General features: G+C 42.8%; 3 protein-coding genes across 6 annotated transcripts; 2 read left to right on the forward strand and 1 right to left on the reverse strand.

Annotated features, from left to right (window-relative positions):
* Nucleotides 1-2706: 2706 nt before the first annotated feature.
* Nucleotides 2707-18094, forward strand: tna (tonalli). 4 transcript variants are annotated; one of them, XM_017232089.3, is made up of 11 exons: nt 2707-3672; nt 13420-13978; nt 14054-14215; nt 14707-15467; nt 15528-15646; nt 15710-15842; nt 15930-16143; nt 16211-16980; nt 17041-17170; nt 17236-17589; nt 17651-18094. In XM_017232089.3, the coding sequence occupies exons 1-11, from the start codon at nt 3608-3610 to the stop codon at nt 17780-17782; spliced, it is 3399 nt and encodes a 1132-aa protein (XP_017087578.2). In that variant the 5' UTR covers nt 2707-3607; the 3' UTR covers nt 17783-18094. The 4 variants fall into 4 exon arrangements, with proteins under 4 accessions (XP_017087578.2, XP_017087579.2, XP_070136445.1 ...); XM_017232090.3 differs by lacking the exon at nt 2707-3672 and adding an exon at nt 3728-3969; XM_070280343.1 differs by lacking the exon at nt 2707-3672 and having other exon boundaries at nt 13233-13978.
* Nucleotides 18095-19662: 1568 nt separating this feature from the next.
* On the reverse strand, nt 19663-22479 carry LOC108119091 (ATP-dependent RNA helicase DDX42). Its single transcript, XM_017232091.3, has one exon. It carries the CDS (start codon nt 22379-22381, stop codon nt 20018-20020), a length of 2364 nt encoding a protein of 787 aa, XP_017087580.2. The 5' UTR covers nt 22382-22479; the 3' UTR covers nt 19663-20017.
* A 260-nt stretch (nt 22480-22739) lies between these two features.
* Blos4 (biogenesis of lysosome-related organelles complex 1 subunit 4) lies at nt 22740-23433 on the forward strand. Its single transcript, XM_017232009.3, has 2 exons — nt 22740-22940; nt 22996-23433. The coding sequence occupies exons 1-2, from the start codon at nt 22809-22811 to the stop codon at nt 23380-23382; spliced, it is 519 nt and encodes a 172-aa protein (XP_017087498.2). The 5' UTR covers nt 22740-22808; the 3' UTR covers nt 23383-23433.
* Nucleotides 23434-23914: the final 481 nt, after the last annotated feature.

The raw sequence follows: 23914 nt of genomic DNA on the forward strand, positions 1-23914 counted from the left end.
ACACATACAAAGCAGAGAGGGATGTGGGGGAGTGGGGGAGAAACAACAAGCCGACAACCAACGCATTTACACAGATACAGATACGGATACAGATACTCGCACTCGCTTCGAAGGATCCGAGGCATGAAGGGTCTGTTGGTGAGAAGGATGAGGCAGATCCCAGTGCCAGTTGCCAGAGGTCTGAGAGGACTGTGGACTGGCAGCCGGCAACTGGGTACCGACACTGAACAGTGAACAGTGCGACCAGCCTCACCCTCACACGTGCATAAAACCCACAACAACAACAATATTAGTAGCAACAACAACAAGACCAGCAGCAGCGATGACGATGTCGACAGCCTACAACGCAGTACACTTCCTTTTACACACAGGGCAGTATTACTCCACAAATGGCAGTAATACTCCACTAAGGTAGTCATTTAAAAAAATAGGAGTAGCTTAAGTAGTAGAATATTAAGTATACGTTATATTTCAAAAGGTCTAAAATTTAAGTAATCCATCCTTTAAGAGAAAATAATATGAAATAAAGAATATTATTGCTTGCTAATACACTCCTTTTGTAGAAACCCCTTCTTATAACAAATATTACGTATACGTAATATTTCATCATTTTGGTATTTTACTCAATTCTACCTTTTTAAATACCTTAAAAATAAGTGGTATTATTAAAAACTGATAATCTAGTAAAATTATGAAAAAAAAAACCTATTACCCAGTGACCACTGTACCTTCATACGCACACTCTTACTCCCGGTTATGGTCATATGTGTGTGTGCGTCACGGGTCTGAATCCAAACCCAAATACAAACCCATAAGTATAACCCAATGAAGCTGCCTCTGCCCTCTGCCTGCCACCATCCACGTCGTCATCATCATTTTCATTTTTCATCATCATCGTCATCGCACAACTGTCGGGTATTTTTTTTTTTATTGTTGTTGTCGGTCCTTGGTAGGTCCTGTGCCTGTTGTTCTTGTTGCTGGCAGTAGTTGTTGCTGCTGTCGCTTACCACTCGAGCCTGAAAAAAGGACTTCCTCTGCAGGACCTCGCCTCTCCCCTCCCCCTCCCTCTCCCGCAGCTTCCCTCTCTTTTGCTCTATCCGAATTATGACAAGGACTGCCAAAAATCGAGGCAGAACATGTTAAATAAAATAAAACATAATTTTATGCCAGAGAGCAACAAACACATTAACACAAGCGGCGACGTCGACGTTGGCGCTGACGTCGTTTGTGGCAGCGAAGTCGCCGTTGGCGTTGCCGTCGTCGTCGGCGTCATCAATAAATCGCGACCCCAACGAACCAGCCACCCAACCACCCACTGCACAACCGCCTCTCAGGCTCCTACCCACACATCCCCCCACCTTGGGGGCACTATACGAATGCTTACAGCGCTACACGCTCGCTCTACCCATCTCTTTCGGCCCGGCTAGCGCCCTCTCTTTCGCTCTGCGAAGTGCCATCACTGTCGCACTCTCTCGTGCTGAGCTCGTTTGTGTTTTGAAAATTTAATCTCGATATGGCAACAAATATGCTACAATTTCATTGAGATGAACACCCGATACCAGAAAGCCGACGAGAGTTTCTCACGCTGTGCAGCAGAAAGAGAGAGAGAGCCAGCGGAAGACAGAGAAAGCAAGATGGCGGCAGAAAGAGAGGGGAAGAAGATGGCTGGCGAGCGAGAGAGAGCCCAGAAGCGTAGTAAATACACTACTACATTTTTCTGTGCTAATTGAGTGATAAATTGGGAGTGGATTTTGGCCAAGACTTTGCGTCCGAGAGAGCGCACTGAGAGCGTGAGAGCGTGAAATGTGGGCGAGTGTATGGGTATGGGTATGGGTGTGAGTGTGTGTGTTCGGGGCAATTGATATGCTCAGATTAAATTGTTAAATGTTTTTTATTCGGGTAATTAAAGTATTTCAATTTTGCGGCTACTCAATGACAAGCGATAAAAGGGTTACGAATTAAAAAAATTAAAATCTCTCATTTGTTTAAAAATAGATCAATAAGGTGTATACTATTTATAAATGCATTTATTTATGTTTATTTATTTTTGGGAAATATTATTTTTATAAGGAAATATGCTTAGAAAAATTGTCGCATAATTATTTTTTATTCAGCTTTGACATTTAAAAAACAATTAATCCTAGTGGCACTGCACACGCCGTAAATCATTCAAAAATCAACCACAAATCACAACAATTAAGACAAATGTGCTGAAAAATCTACTTAACGCAAACACACACGCACCCATTAAACGCTTTCAAAACAAACCCAATAAATGTCAGCTGCCAAAAAGGTAGCAGCAGGCCGAACGAACGCCTGCTGCGAAACTACTTTTTTTACTTGCAAGAGACGGAGAAAAGACGGAGTAGATACTACTACTAGCAGCAAAAGGCAGTAGAAATCTACTACGAAACTGCTACTACTACGTTTCTGCTCTCTCTCTCAAGAGAGAGGGAACGCCAGGCGGAGAAGTCAAACAAATTGACATACGTATACGTAATTATTATTTTACTTAAGTGCTCGCGCGTCGTCGCCCCTTAACAGACCGAAATGAATACGAAATACGAAATCCGAAATACCAACCTGAAATAAATCAACCAGCACCGAGAGAGCGCACCGAACTGTACTACCATACACAGATACAGATACAGATGCAAGCACGATGGCAGCCGAAGAGGATTCGGCTCGGCGTCCAACACCCGAAGCAGCTCAGTCGGTCGCCGGATGTCAGACTCAGCTGCCAGGCCAGCGCCAAGTTCACTCAGTTCCTTCCTGGCTGCCGTCGAACGTTGTCGTCGTTCGGTTGAAGCGGATCGAAAAGCGCAGCTCGCCACAAGCCAGGCCAACAAGCCACTGAAGCCAGGCCCAAGTGAAACACTTTTTCAAAAGCGGTTACGAAAATTCACGAAGTTTTTCCAAAAACTCGTAAAATCGAAAATCAAGTGACAAAACGTAAAAAATTTAATCAAGTGACAAAAAACCGCAAAAAGTAAACAAAGCACTGAATTTTGCAAAAAAAAAAATAAAAAGTGACAAAAAGTAAACAAACAAAATTTCTTGGATACTTAATATTAGTGACCAATTGAATATCAAAACAAACAAACCACACATCGAGCACACATTTTTTGGATTAAGTGCCACAAAGTTCCTGTTGCAACATCAACAACAAACAAAACACACAACAACAACCCAGCAGCAACATCAACAACTCGGATTACTAAAAACAACAGTATTATTGCTTAAAACTAGCACAAAAATTTATGAAAAAAAAAGAAATATTTTTAAACAACTTGCTAGGCAACCAAAAAAAATTAAATAAAAACAACAACAACTAAACTTGTGCAACATCCCAAAACAAATGTGAAAGCGTAACAATCAAATAAGTAAAAAGTGAACAAAAAAAAGAAAAAAAGTGAAAAGTAAGAGTAGTAGGGAGTGTGTGAGAAAGCCAAGTGATCGAAAATGCTGCAGTGAACTTTTTCCAAAAAAACAAAATATAAACAAACATCCAAACAACAACAACTTGAAGAAATTCTATTCACAACAAGAGCAACAGCAGCACTGAGAGACAAGTGTGTGTTGTCTGTCCCATGTATTTGTTGATGCCATGCAATTGATTGTTGACAAAATTCCCATGTATTCCAAACAAACAACGAAGCGCAATTCCAAAAAGTAAGTTGACCAGCGACTAAGTGAAAAAAGTGCATAAAAAATAAAAACTTGAAAAACTTAAAAAAAACTGCCCTCAGTGATAAGAGATAACACTGCGAAAGAGTCAGCAACATAGCCAGAGGGAGAAAGATAGTAAACAGCTGCTGCTGCTTGGCATCTGCCTCGTGCACCTGTCCCACCCAAAACCACAACAACAACAACTGAAGCAACAACTAGCGACAACAACAACAACCAAGCAACAACAATTAATACACCACGCGCTGTTGCCATAAAACCAAAAAGAAAAAGAAAACTTAGGTAAAATATCTAAAAATAAATTCCACTTAAAAAAAAAATAAATGTGAAAAAAATACAAATCACTGAGAACTGAGAACAAGCCAAAAGAATTTTTTTCAACTTCAACTTTGTGTCCGGGCCACTCACTTGTCAGTCAATAAAATTGTTGGCTAAAAATAGTTAACACCTGGGCTAAAAATAGAAACAATTTATAAACATAAACACAAAGTAAAAAAAATTCTTTATGGCCATCAACAGTTTTATTTCATCTTCACTAGAAACTTTTAATTGTTGTGCTTGAAACTAAATTTCAAAACAAAAAAATATAAATATTGAAAATAATTAAAAATGGAATGTGCTTTTGTTTTTAGATATTTTATGTAAATTTTTTTTAATGTCTATTTCTTATGCTTTGTTTGTTGTTTGTGCCTTTAAATAAATACAGAATAATATTTTAAATTATAATCATAATCATAGTTTTAAATATAGTTGAATTAGAATTAAGAATTGAGTAAAGATGTCGACAAAAAAGAATCTATTATCATAATTTTAATATATTTCCATTCACTTTAATATATGAAAATCAAAATATTAATGTTGACCGACTTTTGTTGCCGAATTCCCACATCAGCTGTTACTTAGACCGCCTCCCAGTGCCTCCCCCTGCCGCAAGCTCTCTCGCCCGCTCTCGCTCTCACGCACAGCTGACCCATAATTGACAGGCAAACACAGCCCACACACACACACACACTACTCACAGATACTACTCTCACAAAGTATCTCAAGAGAGAAGAAGCGGCCAAGATACAGCAACAGCAGTCGGTATTTTGGTCCAAAAACAAAAAAAAAACACATTCCAACCCACCTACTGCTGTTGCTTTGTGTCGTCTGTGGAGTTATTGTGTTTAGGAGTTTTCCATTGAACCATTTTCACAGAACTGGCCCTACTTCGAGAGGTAGAATCGATACCGATACCAAGAAAGAAAATTTTCCCAACGATCCGCTTCGTTTGCCCGAAAACAACAACGAAAACAACGCCTGGGCCCAAGTCTGTCACTCAATTTCTCAGTTCGACAATGTTTTCGCCCATTTTTCGTCTTCTGTTTCTGTTTCAGTTTCTTTTATGAAAGAAAAGCGGGGAGTAGGGGGTAAGACCCAAAAAAAGGTCACTCCACACACAAGCAAGCGAAGCATTACAACCTCGACCTCCCCACTCCATGTCATGCCACTCCACCACTCCACCGCTCCGGCGTATTTCCATTTTCCCTCTCCGTATCTTGTTTGCCGTTTTTCTCACATGCCACGCATATTTTCCCCCCTCCTCCCGCTCTACCCCACAGACAATGGAAAAGTCTCTCGGCAGGGCAGACATTTTTTCGGTTCGCCGGTAATTCATCATTGCAGCCAAGAAGATGAAAGCAAAGAAAAGGTGAAAGAAACATAAGATATCTTACGGTACGGTAAACGAAAAAAAGAGAAATATGCCGACCACAGGTAAACCTTAACCCATTTGGCAATGGGCGAGCTGCTGCGCTTAACCCAAAAAAGAAACAGGTAGCTGTGGCAGAGTCAGGTCACCAGGGAGTTCCCCAGAACACTACACCAGAAATTTGCTTAGAAGAATTGGGATGATCTTTTAGATATTCTCAGAAGTTAAGAAGGAAGACAGGTTTTTGAAAGGAAAATCTCAAACACTGTAGGACAATCATTCAAAAGTATTTTCCTGATCTACCTACTCATCAGAAACCCATCAGAATGATGTATCACATATGGCCCTTGAAGGGTAACCCCCAAAAGCAGGCAAACAAATTTGCAAACACTTCCTGTGTGTGGAAACTGTTTAAAATTCGAGTTAGCAGATCGATCTAACGGTTAATTAACGCCCTGGGCTTATCCTAAACACCCTCTAATGTCATCAAAACCCACCACCCCACCACCACACCTCTCGAAAAGAACACAAGCTCGAGACAATCATCAATCAACCACCGAGGCAACCAAATCACAACCCATCAAGCCACCACCACCATCATCCACAAGGACTTCTACCTAAGAGATTTCCCTTTTGCCTCTTTTTCCAGGCTGGCTTCCTGTTTCCCAGTTTTTTGTTTTGTGGCTCCTCAACTGTTTGCGATTTTCACACGGGAAATAAAAATGTGATACAAACGAGTAAATGACAGAAAAACAAAACCTAAACGCGGAAAACCATTTGCAAATCGCAAAAGGCAGCAATAGAGGTAGCGGCAGGGGCAACAACAACCCTCCTGTGAGAGAGAGGGTGAGCCGTCATTAGACAAAGAGAGGGCGATGAGTCTCAGTGATTAAACCCCGAAAGAAACAAACAGAAACATACAACATATAATGTAGAACACACATACCCGGAGTGTTTAGCGAGTGGAGGAGCGTCGCGGATATTAATAAACCCATCCAGGAAGAAGGGGGCTGGAAACTGAGCAACCCCCGTAGCTAAATGCCACACACTCTAGGGCACAACAATAGTTACATGTGTAAGCCACCCCTATATGTGCGATATGCTTAACCCCTAATCAGACCGAAATTGAAGGTCATCTTATATGCCAGCTAGGCAGCTACAAACATACCGTGTGCATATCTAATCATACAATTTGAATTTGATTGGGCATTAATGGGTTAAGCAGTTGACTTTTGACTCGCCTCGGGCTCTTTTTTTTTTTTAAAGCACCTTGAAGAGGTAGGTGGCACTCGCACTCCGATTCCGAATCCAAAATCCCATTCAACAGAGTTCGTTTCAGTCACATGATAAAAGTTACCAAAAAACCGCCACGGAAAACGAAAAACATTTAACGACCCAATTAAAAGCCCCTGAACGAACCTGATATCAAACTAGACCGTGCCACCAATACACTCTCGTAGTTATAGTAAAATATATGCTTAGCAGCCACAACAACCTCATAGATAACTAGCACCACCACAACCACCGACAAAAAAAAAACATACTGTATAAATACTATCACTATCGATGTAGCCCCAGAACGAACCGAAAACCGAAAATCAAAGGTAACCAATTCTTATCATAGTTCCGAGGGGTACTGACAAGCTAATTATAACCACAGATCGTACTATATCTAAATCTATATAGAAAAAAACAGAAACTGAAAACAACAGAGTTTTCTCTGTTTTTTTTTTTGGGTACAAAACAACAATTGGAACAATGGAAATTTTTACCCTCTGAATGGGCCTACAAAGTGGTATTACCCCCTCATCTCTTCCATACAAAATCGCGCTTAGGTATGCAGAAATAGCTGAGTTATCGATAATTGCTTATCGCTGTTTTTACGGCCAGGTAGTACTAGTACCTTTATATAGTACGTCAGACTCTGTATTCAGCACAAAATTGCCTGCAAAATGGTCGCTTGGGTTTTGTGAATGGAATACAATCTGAAAGGTGGTTGGGTGGGTGGTGTGCCAAAGAATTTCAGATTAGACTCAGGAAGTGGGTGAGTGCAAGAGTGGGTGGAATAAATTATAATTGATAAATTTTCGATAGAAAGATTTTCTAGAATAATCTTGAGAAGCGGGTGACCGCTGCTCACTTAAATGTAATAAGCCATTATGATAAGCAAGCTCAAGTGAAAGTTAATCTAATCGGGTTTATGGTCACAATCTTGCTTTGATTTCATCATCTTTTAAATATATATTTGATTATTAATTAATGGAGATATATAATATTATGCTCCTTCAAGAGGTACAAGAGGCAATCAAAGTTATCAATCGATTCGCTTCCTGTCCCATATACCCATATCTATACCCATATCTTTCTGTTTAACCTTTTCGATAGCAGGTATTTTTAGCTAGCATTTTCTTGAAAAACAGACATTGTTGAGTTTATTTTGGTTGTTATTTAGCTGTACTTCAGTAGACATTTTTGTTCGAAACTGGTTTTCAAGTACGACGCTGACAGAGACTGAGGCAGCGACATCGCATTGGCGATTTATGCGTTGGGTTTTGAGTTGCTTCGAGTCGTTTTTGCTCGCTGTTGCAATTTTTGTTTTGTTTTGTTTTATTTTTAATGTGATTTATGCATGTTCCCCCCTCCGAAACCGAGTGTATGTGAGCGTTAAGATACTTGAACAAAATTATTGCAGCTTCTTTAGTTTGTAAACTTATTTTTGTTTTGCCAGCCGAGCGCGAGCGTTGACAGTCTCAGCCTTCGATTTATTTTTAATGTTTATGTCTGTCCGATTGTTTATGATTTTCGTTGGGTTTTTTTCTAACTTAATTGGCGATTAGATAAATGCCAAAAACGCAACCCCACCATCGCTGCCTGACAATGGAACACAGATCCCCAACCACCGACTGGCATAAATTTTACTTTGAGCCAAAACGCGATAGATAAGATAAGCAAAGCAAAACCAGACCCCAGACCCCGGACCCGCAACCAAATCGAACCTAAAACACCGCCAGATTCGCACCGAAAAACTTACCTACGTAAGGTGTGCAAAAAAAATACTAACACACCGATTGATTATCACAGGGGGTGGTGGTGAAAGGCGGCCGATGGGTGGTTGGGTGGTGCAAAAGGGGCTGATGGTAGGGCGTCCATTAGCGGCCTGATTAGCGCGTGTGTTACAACAACCACAAGCTATTTGTTTATTTTTTTTTTAGTTTTTTGTTTTGTTTAGGTTTTTTTTTATCACCAACACGAGCAGACTTCGATGGCGACACACCATCAGCCATCAAAACGATTTTGGTTACAACACCACAAGGACAAACTACTAGACAGAACAGCCAACAGCGAAATGCAATTTTGGAATTGAATAATGCATCGAGACACCTGTATATTACAGGTATGCACTGAGTGCTGTCAGTCACGGGAGTTGCCATAATAGTACTTCTTACTCTAGCTCCTAGCTCTGGAATTCCATTCCATTAACTCTTCAAAAATGATCGAAAATAACCTTTAGTTCTCCCAACAAAATTACCATTTGCACATTGGCCAGGCCAAGTCCGGGCCATTCAACATTTTAGTATGCAAATTAGTAAATGGCACAAAACGAAACCCTGGATAGATGTTTGCAAACTATAACAAATGTTTTAGGGCCGGCGCACAGTGCGTATACGCAACGTGGGATGAGCCAGCCACCCTGCCTCTACAATAAATAAAAGCCAGTTACAGGTGCTGAAAACATGCAATACACATACATACATGCGATCTGCCACAGATACACATGTAGGAAGAGTGGAATATTTCAAATATTGCTCATACCACATGTAGGACAGCCACCCTACCCGCCATCGTCCTTCGCCCAACGACCATTTCCCGTGTCCACCACAAGCGGCAAAACATTTATAAAAATGAATTTGCAAATCCGCAAAATGCAAACCGAGCACAAAGTTGGAGGCAAACATTTTGTCAAAAATGGAATGGCCAGGGATGGGATGGGATGGGATGTGTGTGGAATATGTTTCTGCCCAACCCTCGACCCTCACACCATACCATACTATAGCCATCGTTCTGGCTCGGTTGCTGACCATCTGTATTATTTGCATTGGATTTTTAATCAAAAATTGTGCGATTTCTCTTCGCTTTTTTGCGTTGCTGCAGCTCTTTCTTCGCCTTATTTTTTTTTTTTTTGTTTTTTTCTGCATTTTTTGTTTACAGTTCGATTTTTTATTATATGCACCCCATCTCGCCCGGCTACCGACACCGCCCCCACCCCGATAACCACTCGAGCGGAGGGTTGGTTGTTAGCTGCTCCTGGTGGTTGCTTCGTTTTGCCTGTATTTTCAAGAGTCTATTATGCTGATTTATTTTTATTTTCATTCAGATTGCAATTTATGTGATTCCAACAGACTCAGCTGGATAGGGTAGGGTAGGGCAGGGCAGGGAAGATGAATTATGAAAACGATCGACCGGCTAAGGAAAACTCGACGGGAAATTCAATCAAAATGAGAAGTGGGAGAAGTTGGTTCAAGGCGGCAAAAAGCGTTGCATACCAACAGGCGCCTTCGAAAAAGTCCTGAAACTGAAACTAAACGAAGACCGAAAATGATTACCATCCCGTTTCAAAAAACCAGCCCCATCACAGGGATATATGAAAAAAAAATGATTCCACAGTCGGTAGACAGACGACAACTGCCGGCTCAAAATTGAACGAAAAAAAATGTCCTGCTCCTTTTTATTTATTTTTTTTTTTGTATTGTTTTCCATATGCGAAAAGTGCAGCCAGCAGTTGTGGTAGCGGGTGGTTGCGCGCCGGTTCGGGGCGGTGGTTCAGCCAAACACCCTTGAAAAACAACTGTCAAACGCATTTCAGCGGTGGGAGGTGAGATACAATATGACCGAACGGAGGCCGACGCAGAGTGGGGCCCAGTGAATGATGAATCAAAAAATGGAACTGTGGATAAATGGAAACAAAAATGGCAACGAGAGCAAATCAAACATTTTGATGTGTTATTGGTTTTTCCAACAGGAGTAGAAGTAGGGTAAAACCCAAACCCACACACATGTACATATTGTAGGGTTCCAGGATATGATTTAAGCCCCCGACCCCCATATCGATGGATGGGAAAACTTATTTGAAACATTCCGTTCTGTCATTGGCTCCACGCACGTGTCTCACAATTTTTCATGGCCTCTAAAAAACAGCACACACACACACTGTATTTTTGTATATATTACTTGTTTTGTTACATGACGCCAACTGTCGTCTACAAAAAAAAAAACAGAAAATAATAAAACACGCAAACAACAATAACAATAAAAAAAAAATAGAAGAGAATATATAGAAAGAGTTTGATTTTTTTTTCGTTCGACTTCAGCAGCATAATAAAGTTTCCCAGACATGTCCTCTCCAAAGGACATGGCCTGCCCATCCCGACTGTCGCATTGCTGTCTGAGCCATAATTCATACGCCAGCAGCCAAAAAAAAGATGGCCAAGAACAATAATAATAAATTGTTAGAAAACAAAATACCACAAAAAATTATAGGAAAAAGGATAGTTTCCCCTCTGATAAATACCTTTAACAACGCCCATGGCTGTTGAAATACGGAAATGATTTCGTGTGCCAAATGAGAAATGATTTTTATTACCACAGCGAATCAAAGTGCGCACAATTTACAATTACACAAGCAAACTAAATGAGAGAGGGAGAGGGAGACAGACAGGGACAGAGATCGTGCACTGATTCCGATATGAAGCTATATCTTCGAGCACGTGTATCTACTGGTCTTCGATACTGAATTTTAGTGGTTCTAAACCCCATGGTCTCTCTCTCTTCCTGTACTATACTATATAGTGTATATGTCTATGTTCAGTGTCAGTTGTTCTCTTTTTTGTCGGCTAGCTGGGCGAGTTACCTGTTTTGCTTTATTTTTATCTAATCAATGAAGAAATTTATATCTAATCAAAGTACAAAAGGCAACAACTCGAACTGAATAACTGAAACAAAGCAGGGCGGCGTCATAAGAGATCCTACTCTTCTTACTTGTTATTTCTTCCAGTGCAAGTCACATAATGAGATGATTATATGATCGCAAGTGCACAACAGTACTTATTCAATTGTTGAGATACTCACTAGAACATTCTAAAGGAAATGTATATAGGATTTTATATATCTTTTCAATCAAAATTGATTTTTTTAATATTGTTATTATTTTTTTAATTTTTAATATTAAGTACCTAGTTCTCTTAGCTAGTCACCACTGTGTTGTGGCCTGAGTACCCTTGGTTGGCTCTGTGTTTACATTCTGTTGTTCTCTCTCGCTCTTTCCACCTTTGGCTACCTGTCCCTGTCCAGCACTAAGCCGACCTAATGACCCGCTTTGCTCTGTTTACCGCTCCACCCCGCTCTAGTGCCCCCCCAGCAGCAGTAGAGGAGCTCTCGATGCTAATTTATCGTCACAGTCAGGCGGCAATCACAGGTTCACAGCGCCACCCCCTTCTCTCCGGTGGCCAGGCTTCCCTCTCCACTCTCCACTCTCCTGTGGCGATCTTTTGTAGACTTTGCCGGCTCGGGCTTCTCGTCATGCGATTATCAGCCAATCGCTTAGTGTGCCATTTATTTGCATTTCGCTCGTTGTTGCAGCTGTTGTTGCTTTTGTTACGTTTTGTTACGTTTTTTGTTCTTTTCAGTATTTATTTTATTTTTTTTTTATATTTTTTTTTATTTTTTTTTTTTATTTTTGTGTTTCCAACTTTATTTGCTTTTGTGTTGGGGGGGCACAGTGTTTGCGTTGAGCCGCTTTTGTAGATGCGCAATTATTGTGAGCGTGTTACTTTATATTTTTAATGTGCGACTATATTTTGGGTATCTACGAGCTTAGGATTCTACTCTTTTTCAAATAGAATTCATTTTCTCAGTCGATTGCTCCATTTTCTTAAGTCGGCAATTGATTCCCATCAAGTATACGCCATGTTGTCGGAGAGATAAAAAATATTACTCATACGCACCGTTGTCAAATGGATATCAAACAGAGTTATTTTTCTCTTTTAGTTTTTAGAGTATTTTTAAATTCGACTTTTGAAGATTTTTGTTTTGAAATTTGCGCCTCATATGCTTCATATTGTTATTGTCTGGCTGGCAAATATGCTTAATTATTTTTACCTTAAAAGTCGCGCCATCACAACGAATGCGCAAAACAATTCCAATGCCTGGGCTAAGCTCGATAGGAGCAGAGCTGGCACTAAAGGGTGATGCCAACAAGCCTAAGCCCTGAGCCCATTTGACATTTTCGGGCTTAAATGTCACAGCAAATCGGGCGGGAAAGAGACAGCTGTGTAGTAGGTGGACAAGTGCAAGCAAGATGGAGGAGCAGGGCAACAAAATGCAATTGCAATTCCAATTGCCACAGCAACTGCAACAGCAACAACACAATGAATGACGTTGACAATGACGATGATGGAGATATGGGCCAGTGGTGGGGAGAAGACGGGGTGTCGGGCGGTTGGTTTTGAACTGCCTCAGGGGGGGAGAGGGTTACGGGTCTAAAATCACGAACATAAGCTGCCATAGGCTGACATCATCGATGGAGGTCGAATCACTGGCGAATTAAAACCAATTCAGAATTAGCATTCCATCTCCGATGTGACTAACCATCTTGTGAGATAAGAGGAACGAAATATATAGATTCTGGGTAGTGCCCCAAAGACAGAAATAGTACAAAATATTCCAAAAACGATTAAGTTCTTTGAAAGATAAGGAAAGGACAATAAATAAAAATTCCCAAACATTAAAATTTAAAATCTGAAATACCCAGTGGGCTATTTCGCGTTCGTCACATCACTTTTATCATCAATATTTCCAGTAATATTATTTCACAAACCATTCTAACAACTAGCTGCCTGTCGCTTTCTGATAAATTCATTATTTTTGTCGACTTCTGCTCAATTTTGGGGATGCATGATGAAATCTAGCTTCCTAGAGTGGAAAGCTGCTCGGCCTGAGCCCCTCACCTATTCTTTGATGTGTCTAAATTGTCCCACCTTTTCCAGGAAAAATGATGAAATGAACCAGCAGGCAGGCTCCTCAAGGGCGCCAGCCACCGGGGGCCAAATCTCACCGCCAGGTGCCAGCACAGCCGGCTTGGACCAGCAGCAACAGCAACAACAACAGCAGCAGCATCAGTTGCAACAACAGCAGTACTACAATCAGCAACAGCAGCAACACCAGTACCAGCAACAACATCAACGTGAAAATTTTTTGGCATACCAGCAACAGCAACAACAACAGCAGCAGCAAACGCCACAACAACGATCGGTAGGTGGCGCTGGTAACTTTATGCTGGGCAATGACCTTGGCGGCGGCGACAGCCTGCGCAGCCTAAACAACACCTTCGGTCCAAACTCTGAGTTCACGTCCCTTGGAGGAGTTGGAAACTCGACAAACTCCTCGCTGAACAGTCTCAGCAACTCCAACGGACAAAGTTATCCCGGAATGATTGCTGCCAACCAGCAGCAGCAACAGCAACAGCTCCACCAGCAACAGCAACACCACCCACAGCAGCAGCAACAGCACATCTCCAATATGGATGCCATGGGCGGTTATAGTCAGGTAAGCACTTGGACTCTCCCACTAAGACTTTCCCATGACTTATTAATATAAATGGGTTATCCCCCTTGTTTGTAGATGGGTGGCGGCATGCATCCCGGTCCCAATAGCGGAATGATGGGCAACATGAATGGCCAGTACATGAACGGCGGTTCCAGCCAAGGTGGCTACAACGGAAGCCAGGGCATGGGCATGGGCTACGGCGGAGGCGGTAACATCGGACCCCAGAGGCATCATCAAGTGAGTATACCCTAATGGGTATTCTAGGGGAATGGATGGTGATTTCACGGCAGGCTGCCACAACTTTTATATGGCCAGCTGTTGACAATCCAAAACAGACTTTGCTTTCAAAAAAACCCCGACCCATTATCGAATCATTTCTATTCGCAACCGAAACAGAAGTCTGCGGCTTCGCAGATGACAGGCGGTAATCGGCTCAGGCTCAAGCTCAGTCCAGAAGATGATTGGGGAGTACTGAGTGGTTTTGCGATTAATTGGTTGCCACTGGAAGTCAACGATTTTCTATAGAAATCTCCAAACGCCCTTCCACGAAGTGAGATTCATGATAATTCGGCCTAATGAGGAGTTTTGTTGAATTAAAATTACACACTGCAGCCTGTGATTGTCGCCATTCCGAATCGAGATCTGTGGGGGCGGGCAAAGTGCATTTTATTGCTGACCTTTAGCTTGGTGAAAGTCTCTCCTAATCACGACCTTTATCCCCATTCCAGATGACGCCCATGAACCAGATGCAGAACATGTCGATGGGAGGCGGAGGCAGTGGCATGGGCGGTGGCATGAACCCCATGCAGCAGCAGTCGGCGCAACAGCAGATGGGCGGCATGAACCCGATGGCCAAGATGCAGGGCATGGCCAACGGCGGCTACCCCCAGCAGGCGCCACCCTCCCTCTCGCAGCAACAGCAACAGCGGCGCATGGCCCCCTACCCCCACCCCCAGATGCACATGGCCCAGAAGCGTGCGGCGGCGGCGGGCGGAGCGGGAGGTGTGGGAGGCGTGGGTGTCGGAGGCATGTACCCCAACAACCCCATGCAGCAGCAACAGGCCCAGATGTACGGCAACCAGCAGATGCATCCCGGCGCCGGAGGAGTTCCCCTGCCCATGCAGGCGGGCGGAGCAGGCAACGGCTACGGCCGTGGCGGACCCATGGGCGCTGGCAACGGGAGCTATGGCCGCATGTCCGCCAGCAACGGAATGGGTCCGAGCGGCGGTCCCGTTATGGGACCCATGGGTCCCGGCGGTATGGGTCCTGGACCCGGTTGCATGAGCCAGCAGCGCTTCATGCCCCAGGGTTCCGGTGGCGCCGGTGGTATGCCCGGTGTGGGCTACGGCGGAAGCGGAGGACCCGGCTCCCACCAGGGTCAGTTCTACCCGGGCAGCGGCCAGAGCGGCGGTATGCAGCAGGGAGGTGGCATGTGCCCGGCGGGTCCGGGTGGCGTGTCCACCACCGGCAATCCCTACCAGAACCAAGGGTGAGTAGTCTTTTAAAGATGTTCCATGAGGGGCAGGACTAACCTAAGATTCTACTTTAGTTTCCAGCAAAACTATCAGCACAGTCCAGTTCCTGGCAATCCCACGCCACCCCTGACACCCGCCTGCAGTGTGCCGTATGTCAGCCCAAATCCGGACATTAAGCCACCCATGGACAACAGTAAGTTTATAAAATAAATCCTTAAATCCTAATGTTATAATAAAATGTATCCTTTTTTTTAAGGCGAAGAAATGAGACTGACATTCCCGGTACGCGACGGCATCATCCTGGCTCCGTTCCGCCTCTTGCACAATCTTTCTGTCAGCAACCATGTGTTTCATCTCAAGCAGAATGTCTACAACACGCTGATGTGCAGGTAAATTATTAAAAAAAAAAAATATTTTTAATTTTCATTCAAAAATAATTTTATTTTATTTTTAATATTTTATTTTAATTTTTTTAGAACCGATCTGGAGCTGCAGCTGAAGTGCTTCCACCAGGATGACCGGCAAATGAATACCAACTGGCCCCACACAGTCACCGTCTCCGCGAATGCCACTCCCCTGAACATCGAGCGGTCAGAGAAGAACAGCACCGCCCTGCGTCCCCTCTACTTGAAGGCGGTATGCCAGCCAGGACGAAATACCCTCCAGCTGACAGCCAGTTCCTGCTGTTGTGTAAGTACACTGACAAAAATCCTTACAAATTAGAATAGTTAATTAATGAAAATATTTCCCTTTACAGTCACACCTGTTCGTGCTGCAGCTAGTCCATCGACCGTCGGTGCGTCAGGTGCTGCAGACGTTGCACAAACGGAACCTGCTCCCATTGGAGCACAGCGTGCAAAAGATCAAGCGCAACCTGAGCCTGCCCAGCGTTGAGGGCCAGACTCCCGGTGGCGCCGATGCCGCCCAAGCGTCGCAACAGTGCGCCAAGATCTCATTGAAGTGCCCCATCACCAAGTCTCGAATCCGACTCCCGGCCAGGGGACACGAGTGCAAGCACGTCCAGTGCTTCGACCTGGAGGCCTATCTGATGATCAACAGTGAACGGGGCTCGTGGCGGTGCCCCGAGTGCAGCAAGTCGGCCATTACCGACACCCTGGAGATCGATCAGTACATCTGGGCCATACTCAACACCTTGAGCAACTCGGACGTGGACGAGGTGGTCATCGACTCGTCGGCCAACTGGCGGGCGTTACAGCACAACGGTGGCATGCCAAATGCCCCGCCACCCTCGAATGTTCCTACCAATCCCAGCAACGCTAACAGCAACAACAACAACAATCCCAATCCCGTCAGCAGCAACGGCACTGGCAGTAACGGCAACGGAACCCCCGGAATGCCAAACATCAAGCAGGAGTTGTGCGACGACATTGCCAAAGTCATGTCTCCGGGATCCACGCAGCTCCCGACCTGGGACAATGCGCAGGCTATGAGTCCCTACAACATGCACGACATGAACTCCATTGCCAATGGCAACATGATGGGAAACGGCAGCAATCCCAACCAGCAGTAAGTGTTCTCTTGGTGGCCATGTTGTGGCATAAACTAACTATTTCCTCCTCATTTTAGTGGCAATCGCAGCAGCTATGACGGCTTCAGTGGCAACCACAGCGACGGCAGTGGAGGATTGACTGGAAGTGATGGGGGGGTTAACTCCTTGGATCAACTAAATGCCATGGAGAAGTCTCTGAGCGATCAGGTGGGTTTCCTTTTTCTTTAAGAAGTGCAAAGAAGTTGGTTCTAACTCATTAATCTAAATTTTAGATGCCACACACCCCGCATACTCCTGGGGCAGCCAGCCATCCGATGACCCCCGGCGGTCCTCCAAGTGTCAGTAGCTCGCACAATGAGCCCATTAGTACACCCAATGCCAATGGCACCACCAACGGCAACAACAGCAGCAGCACCGGCCACAACTCCCCCCAGACGCCGGGCACGCCCAGCCGGATGGGTGGATCGGGCGGCATGTCGAGCGGAGCTGATAGCCAGGAGCAGCTCCTCAACTCGCTGATGAGCAGCCAAACCCAAATGAAGTTCCCCGAAAGCGATCTGAGTGCTGATCTGCAGAGCTTTGATGCTGCGGCAGCGAGTATCAATGATACAGCGCACGATTTGAATGTAAGTTTTAAAGAAATAATTCTTAAAAATAAAATTGCTAATAAATATTTAATATTTATAGCTTCTACAGGATGTGGATCCTATGGAAATCCTTTCGTACCTGGATCCACAGCCCGACCTCAACACTCCGCCCTCGAGTGGCAGCAGCAACAACAACGCCAGCGACGACTTGCTGGCCACGTTATTCGACTAAGCCAGTTATGGGCAGAGAGTTGGATAATTGATTTTGGCCGAAATACCATAAATTGTACATAGTATTATTAATTTTAATGAAATGTGCACTAGAAGCCAGTGGCGCAACCAACAGTTTCGTTTCCTCACACAAACCAACAGTAACACAATTTAAAATTTAAATATGAAATGAAATGAAAACTATTACAACACAGAAAAATAAATCGAAGCGGAAATTTGAATTTGCCCGTGTTGAAAAACAATGAAATGTGATTTAAAAATTAATTAATTAAATTAATTGGCATTTAATTTAAAGCTAACTAAAGAAAGAAAGCCCACAAAAAACGAAAAAAAATCATAAACACACAAAAAGCGTAAAAAAATTTAACAGTCATTATACATTATATAAAGAAAATATTTAAACGAAAAAAATTGAAAAAATATATTCAGTTGAGAGCATGAAAAATTCCTTTAATGAAATTTACGAATTTAAATGTGTAATTTCCGAAGCAGCAGAAAGTCCTTTTTGTTCGTTAATTTTAAACTTACATTTTTGTTTGCCGTTACATCATCCCGATTTTCAAAAAAAAAAAAGTATTAAAGAAAAGTTTTCGAAAAAAATTAATTGTAAAATTTAAAAAGAGAAAATTAAGAAAAGCATGAGCAAAGAAAAACAAAAATGGTAAAAAGAAAAACGAGAAACATAAAATACAAGTGAAATCCCAACAATTTTACTACATTTATAAAATGAAAACATTTACATTTTAATTGTTGCATAATTTTAATTATTTTTTAAAGCCTATCTACATATTAAATAATACAAATTGATTTAGCTTGGTAAAATGATAAACGAAACTTAACACTGAACCAGCCAAGCAGCGGGGCAAAATATTAAGAATTATTAACTTTAACGAACAGAACATTAATGTTTAAATTAAGTGACAAAACAAAAACAAAAAACAACAAAAATAAAAGCATAATTAGAGGAGCAATTGTAGGGCGGAGAAGCAACAAACTATTAAAAGTGTAAATCAAATTTAATGCTAGATCTAAAATATATTGTATATATGGATATGTATGTTATATATGCGGCAAAAACAAAAACAAACAAGAACACACCACCAACCCCCTCCCCACAACGCACACAAAGCTAATTAATACATATATAAATAATGATAATAATAAATGAAAACAAAACAAAAAGTATTTCAAAACTAAACCGATTCCAGTGTTATGTTTTTCTTTTATTTCACACATTTTTTTTCGAAAATCACCCCCACAAGATTTTCTTCCCCGATTTCTCATTCAGTTTTGAATTTTGAGTTCCTCTTCTATATGTTTCGTACGATGTGGTTAACATGGACCAATTTTTATATACAACAAATATATATATATAAACACCCACACACCGACGACGATTCTTTGAGTAGATTATATGCGAGAACTATATATAACGGAATAAATATATATATGTACGTATCGGATATGATATTCAAATATAGCGAAATTTTTAAGCTTTGTCCAGGCTAATTCCAAAATTCAGCGCTTTACAAAAATATACAAAATAAAAATGCAAAAAAAAAAAAAAATAAAATCCAGAAAATTTACGCAAAATCGCCTCGATGTGGTAGTTAAATGAATCTCTATCTCTTCTCAATGTTATCAAGAACACACGTAATTCAATTATTATATAAAAAAAAACCAAAACACTTATATCCAAAAATTAAGCGAAAAAGAAAACAAAATTCGTAGTGGTTTCATTGTAAAACAATATTTCATAAAGATTAACGAACAGTTTAGCTTCAAGATTTCGATTTCTTGTTCGAAATTCGAATTCTTCTCTCGCTTACAAACGACAACTATTAACGATGATCGGATGGATCGGATTGACAAAAAGTATGGATATGGATGCGCAAATGTGATTTTATTCAAAATAAAATACACATAACCAAGATTACAGATTAGATGATTTTTATTTGGATCAGTGGGATTTGGATCGATCGATCGGATCTTGAGTTCGGATCCGAATCTGGCTGCGGAGGAAGAGAATTGTACATACGAGTATTTAACTAACGTAACATTTATGAATGAACATCGTATATATCTGATTATATATATAAAAATATATATATATATATGTTTAAATTTAGTTCATAAGATGTAATTTTAAATGATGGAACAAAAGCAAATACACATTAAATAATATGAACGAGAAATAAAAATATAATCGTTAGTTTTCTTCAAAATATGTATCTGTTTAATTCCAGCGGCTTTTTTTGGCCCTTTTTGAGTCTTGGCTTCCAGACGAACCGGACGTGGCGGAGGCAGCCCCCTGGGAGGAGCCTGTTGATGATGGTGCCTTGGGCGCGGCGAATACCCCTTGTTCGGGCAAAGTCTTCTCCCATGTGCGATCGCTGGACGCTCGAAACTGGGAGTTGTACTGCGACCTGAACGCCTCCCTCATGGCCGCGTACCGATCTGTGGCTGGTCCTGAGCCCGAACTGGGCTTACTGGAAGGGCCTTCTCCTCCTGCAGCGCTGGCAGTACTTGGTCCGCTTGATCCGGATCCTGATTCTGGTCTAGGTCCGTTTCCACGTTCCCGATATCCCAAGCCGGTGTAGGTATTCGCCGGCTTTCTGCCTTTGCCCTGCTTGAATCGAGAACTACGGAACCAGGAGCTCTTCATGGCCAACTCCATTAGATCCTCCGGCACCTGTTGGTCCGCTCCCTCCAGATTCCGCACCAGATGACCAGCGAACTCCTTGTCCTTGTCGGTGACCAGGGTGAAGGCATTGCCCTTCTCCCCAGCTCTTCCCGTTCTTCCAATTCGATGGGTGTGCGTATCAATATCCCTGGCGATATCGTAGTTTACAACATTTCTGATGTGGGGTATGTCCAGACCTCTGGCTGCGACATCGGTGGCCACCAGAATGTCGCACTCCTTCTTCTTGAATTGTGTGATGACTTTGTTCCTATCCGCCTGGTCCATGTCGCCATGGAGCAGTAGGCAGTTGTACTCCTTCACCAGCAAGTTATTGGCCACTGTTTCGGCATCCGCCTTTTTGGTCACGAAGATCAGGACACTTCCCTCGGAAAGGAACTTGACCAGGTGGCACAGCAGCCAGTTCCACTTCTGCAGAGGATTAGGGAAAACGAAAACGGACTGGGTGATGTCCTGGTTGGCTTCGTTTAGATCTCCCTGGACGATTCGCACCGGATCGGTGAGAACATCTCTGGCAAGGCGTTCAATCCGTTTCTTGAAGGTGGCGGAGAACAGGAGGGTTTGTCGGTCGGGGCGGACGTGGTTGCAAATGGAGCGCACCTGGGGCTCGAAGCCCATGTGGAACATCCGATCGGCTTCGTCGAGAACCAAAAACGTTACCCTCTTCAAGTTGGTTGCCTTCATCTTGACCATGTCTATCATTCGGCCCGGCGTGGCCACCACAATTTCGGCTCCCTGCTCGAGGGCTTTGCTTTGCTCCCACTTGGAGCCGCCTCCGTAGCAGCAGACCACGTTCAGGTTGTAGACCTTGCCGAACTTTTTGGCTTCGTTGTAGATTTGCAGCGAGAGTTCACGAGTGGGGGCCAAGATGAGGCCAATTGGTCCGTCGCCTGGCTGGAGCTCCTTTTGGTCCATTAAATGCATGAGCAAGGGCCAAATGAAAGCTGCCGTTTTTCCAGAGCCCGTCTTGGCTATGCCAATTATATCCCTGCCGGATAACGCGGTGGGTACAGCCTGGGCCTGAATGGGAGTGGGTTGAGTGTACTCCGCCTTTCTCACGGCCTTCAAGAGGGGCTCATCAAAGCCAAAGTGACCAAACGAAGTCACCGGCTTGGGTGGCGAGGGCCCAGTGACCTTTACACCCAATGTCCGCCGCAGGTCCCTGACCTTCTCTTCGTCCAAAGCCGCAATGTCCTCGTGTTCCGTGTAGAAATTCTTCTCGAAGGAATCGTATTCAATTTCAGAATGATAGATTGGCGGCAAAGGATCAATGTCTTTCTTTTTGGGCGGAGCTATCGGATTTCCATCCTCGTCGTACTCCACCTCCTGATCTGAGCCCTCGTCCCGCAATCCCGCATTGGGATTCTCCTCCATGTAGCGGTAGTAGCTTTCCTCATCGTCCTCGTCGTCTATGTCATGACGCACTGCTTTCTCCTGGACCTTCGGATGGTTTTGGCGCTTCTCCTTCTCCACTTGCTGGTTTATGCCGGCCATGAATTGCTCCAATGGGTCCTCATCGGAATCAGACTCATCCTTCTTGTTAGCTTGTGGTGGTGGGGCTCCCGGGGACCCAGGCGCTGGTATGTAGGCCTGTTCCAGCTCCTTATGAGCGGGTTCGTCGTCGTCGTCGAAGTAATCGTCCTCTGAGTGTTGTTTCCTCTTTCCCACAAAGTTCGTGGAGTTTGTATATTGACTTATGGAGTCCAGCGTGGTATATCCGTGCTTGGATGTGGTGCTTCCCGCCGTTCCGCCGCCCCGGGCAGTGGAAGGAGTCACTCCTCCGCGGTAGCCCCGGGAATTAAGCGTCGGCGGTGGTGGAACTGCATTCATGTTGGATCCAGATGTGGCGGTCTTTCGGTAGGGAAACCCGCCGCCACCGATGCCTCGATAGCCGCTCATGGTGCTCCTAATCCAAGTTATCCTTTAATTTCCGACACAAATCAATAAAAAGGTTTTCAGTCCGGGCTGACTTCAGTGTGACCATATAGCCGGGGTCAGGGAAATGAGAAAGCTTGTCACAAAAGGTCACACAATTTAAATTTAAATTATAGATGCAATTTTAAAAAATTAAATGCATAGTAATTAGAATATATTAATTTGGCATTTCCTACTTTTTCTTAATATTTAACTTATAATGTTTTACAGATCAAATTTTAAATATTAAATAAGTTATCGATCACCACGTAGGTGACGAAATCACTCTTGGCGCTAGCGATAACGATAAAATACTAACGTCAGGAATATTTCCCTCGGAATGTTTGTACACATTGTCCCATCTGTTGAAACAATTGTTGATTTTATTTAATAACAAATAAAGTCTATAAAAATGAATAATGTGGCTCACGACTATGCAAAAATCATACAGAGCGCCGATCTGGAAAAGGAGATAAACCCGCTCTGCACGAACATCGACGATATGTTGGCTAGACTGGATGAATTTGAAACTTTATTGGCTTCGGTTGGTAAATAAGTTAAAAAAAAGAAAGTTTTATTAAAATTTGTCTGACTTTTAGGTGCGTGCCGAGTCCAATGGAATGATGGCTAATAACGTCTGCAGTATCCTAGCATTTAGCGACAATTTTGACCAACTGCGAAAAAGGATCGACAGCTTGGAGCAGTTTGTGGGATGTGTCAGTGCCAACTTGGGAGAAGTGGAAAGAGCTGTGGACATTTCCGAGGAGGAGCTTCACGTTACGGATTACAGCATCAAGGGTTTACTGATAAAGCCCTTAAAAGCAAAACTAGCTGCCAGCGATTCATCCAGTTCCTCCGGCCAACCCAGAACTAACCTCGTCGAGGGCAAGTTCCAGCCTTTCCAAATCTACAAATCGGATGATTATTTTGGCAAGGTGGAAGAGGAAACCCCGGCAGAGATGATACTTTCAGGACAATTAGAATAACAAGATAGGTTTTTTTTGTTTAATATAAAGGGGTATGATAGTCTAGAATCTATATGGATATATTAAAATAGTTTATTAAACTTAAAAAGCTTTTAAAATTCATTTGAGACTTTTGTAATAATTTACCTGTAATGGCTGAGCTCACAGCTAATAATCTTGGGATACCTATCCAATCTATTGCCAGTTAAAGAGACTGATTTATTGACGCTGGCGCCTGTTGAATATGCATTATTTTTTATGGGTTTTTATAAAAACAGCAATTTACTTTGGCCTTGGGTGTACTCCCTACGTAAATTTCTATTGAGTTTCGGATATATTTCTATATTAAAGCGGGGATTTTCCTGAGGATGGCCTTAAAAATTAAAAAAAAAATAGCATCTTTTCTTTAGAAATAATAAAAATATGTTGGTGTACATTTGAAAAAAATTTTTTAACAAAACAAACTATAAATCTTGCAAAAGTTCTGTTTTAATTTTAAATTATTTTCGATGTCTTATTAACAATTATCCCATAATTGTCAGCCAGCTCAGGT

This window comes from Drosophila bipectinata, chromosome 3L (assembly GCF_030179905.1).
Source record: "Drosophila bipectinata strain 14024-0381.07 chromosome 3L, DbipHiC1v2, whole genome shotgun sequence".
In the NCBI taxonomy this organism is placed as follows: Eukaryota; Metazoa; Arthropoda; class Insecta; order Diptera; family Drosophilidae; genus Drosophila; species Drosophila bipectinata.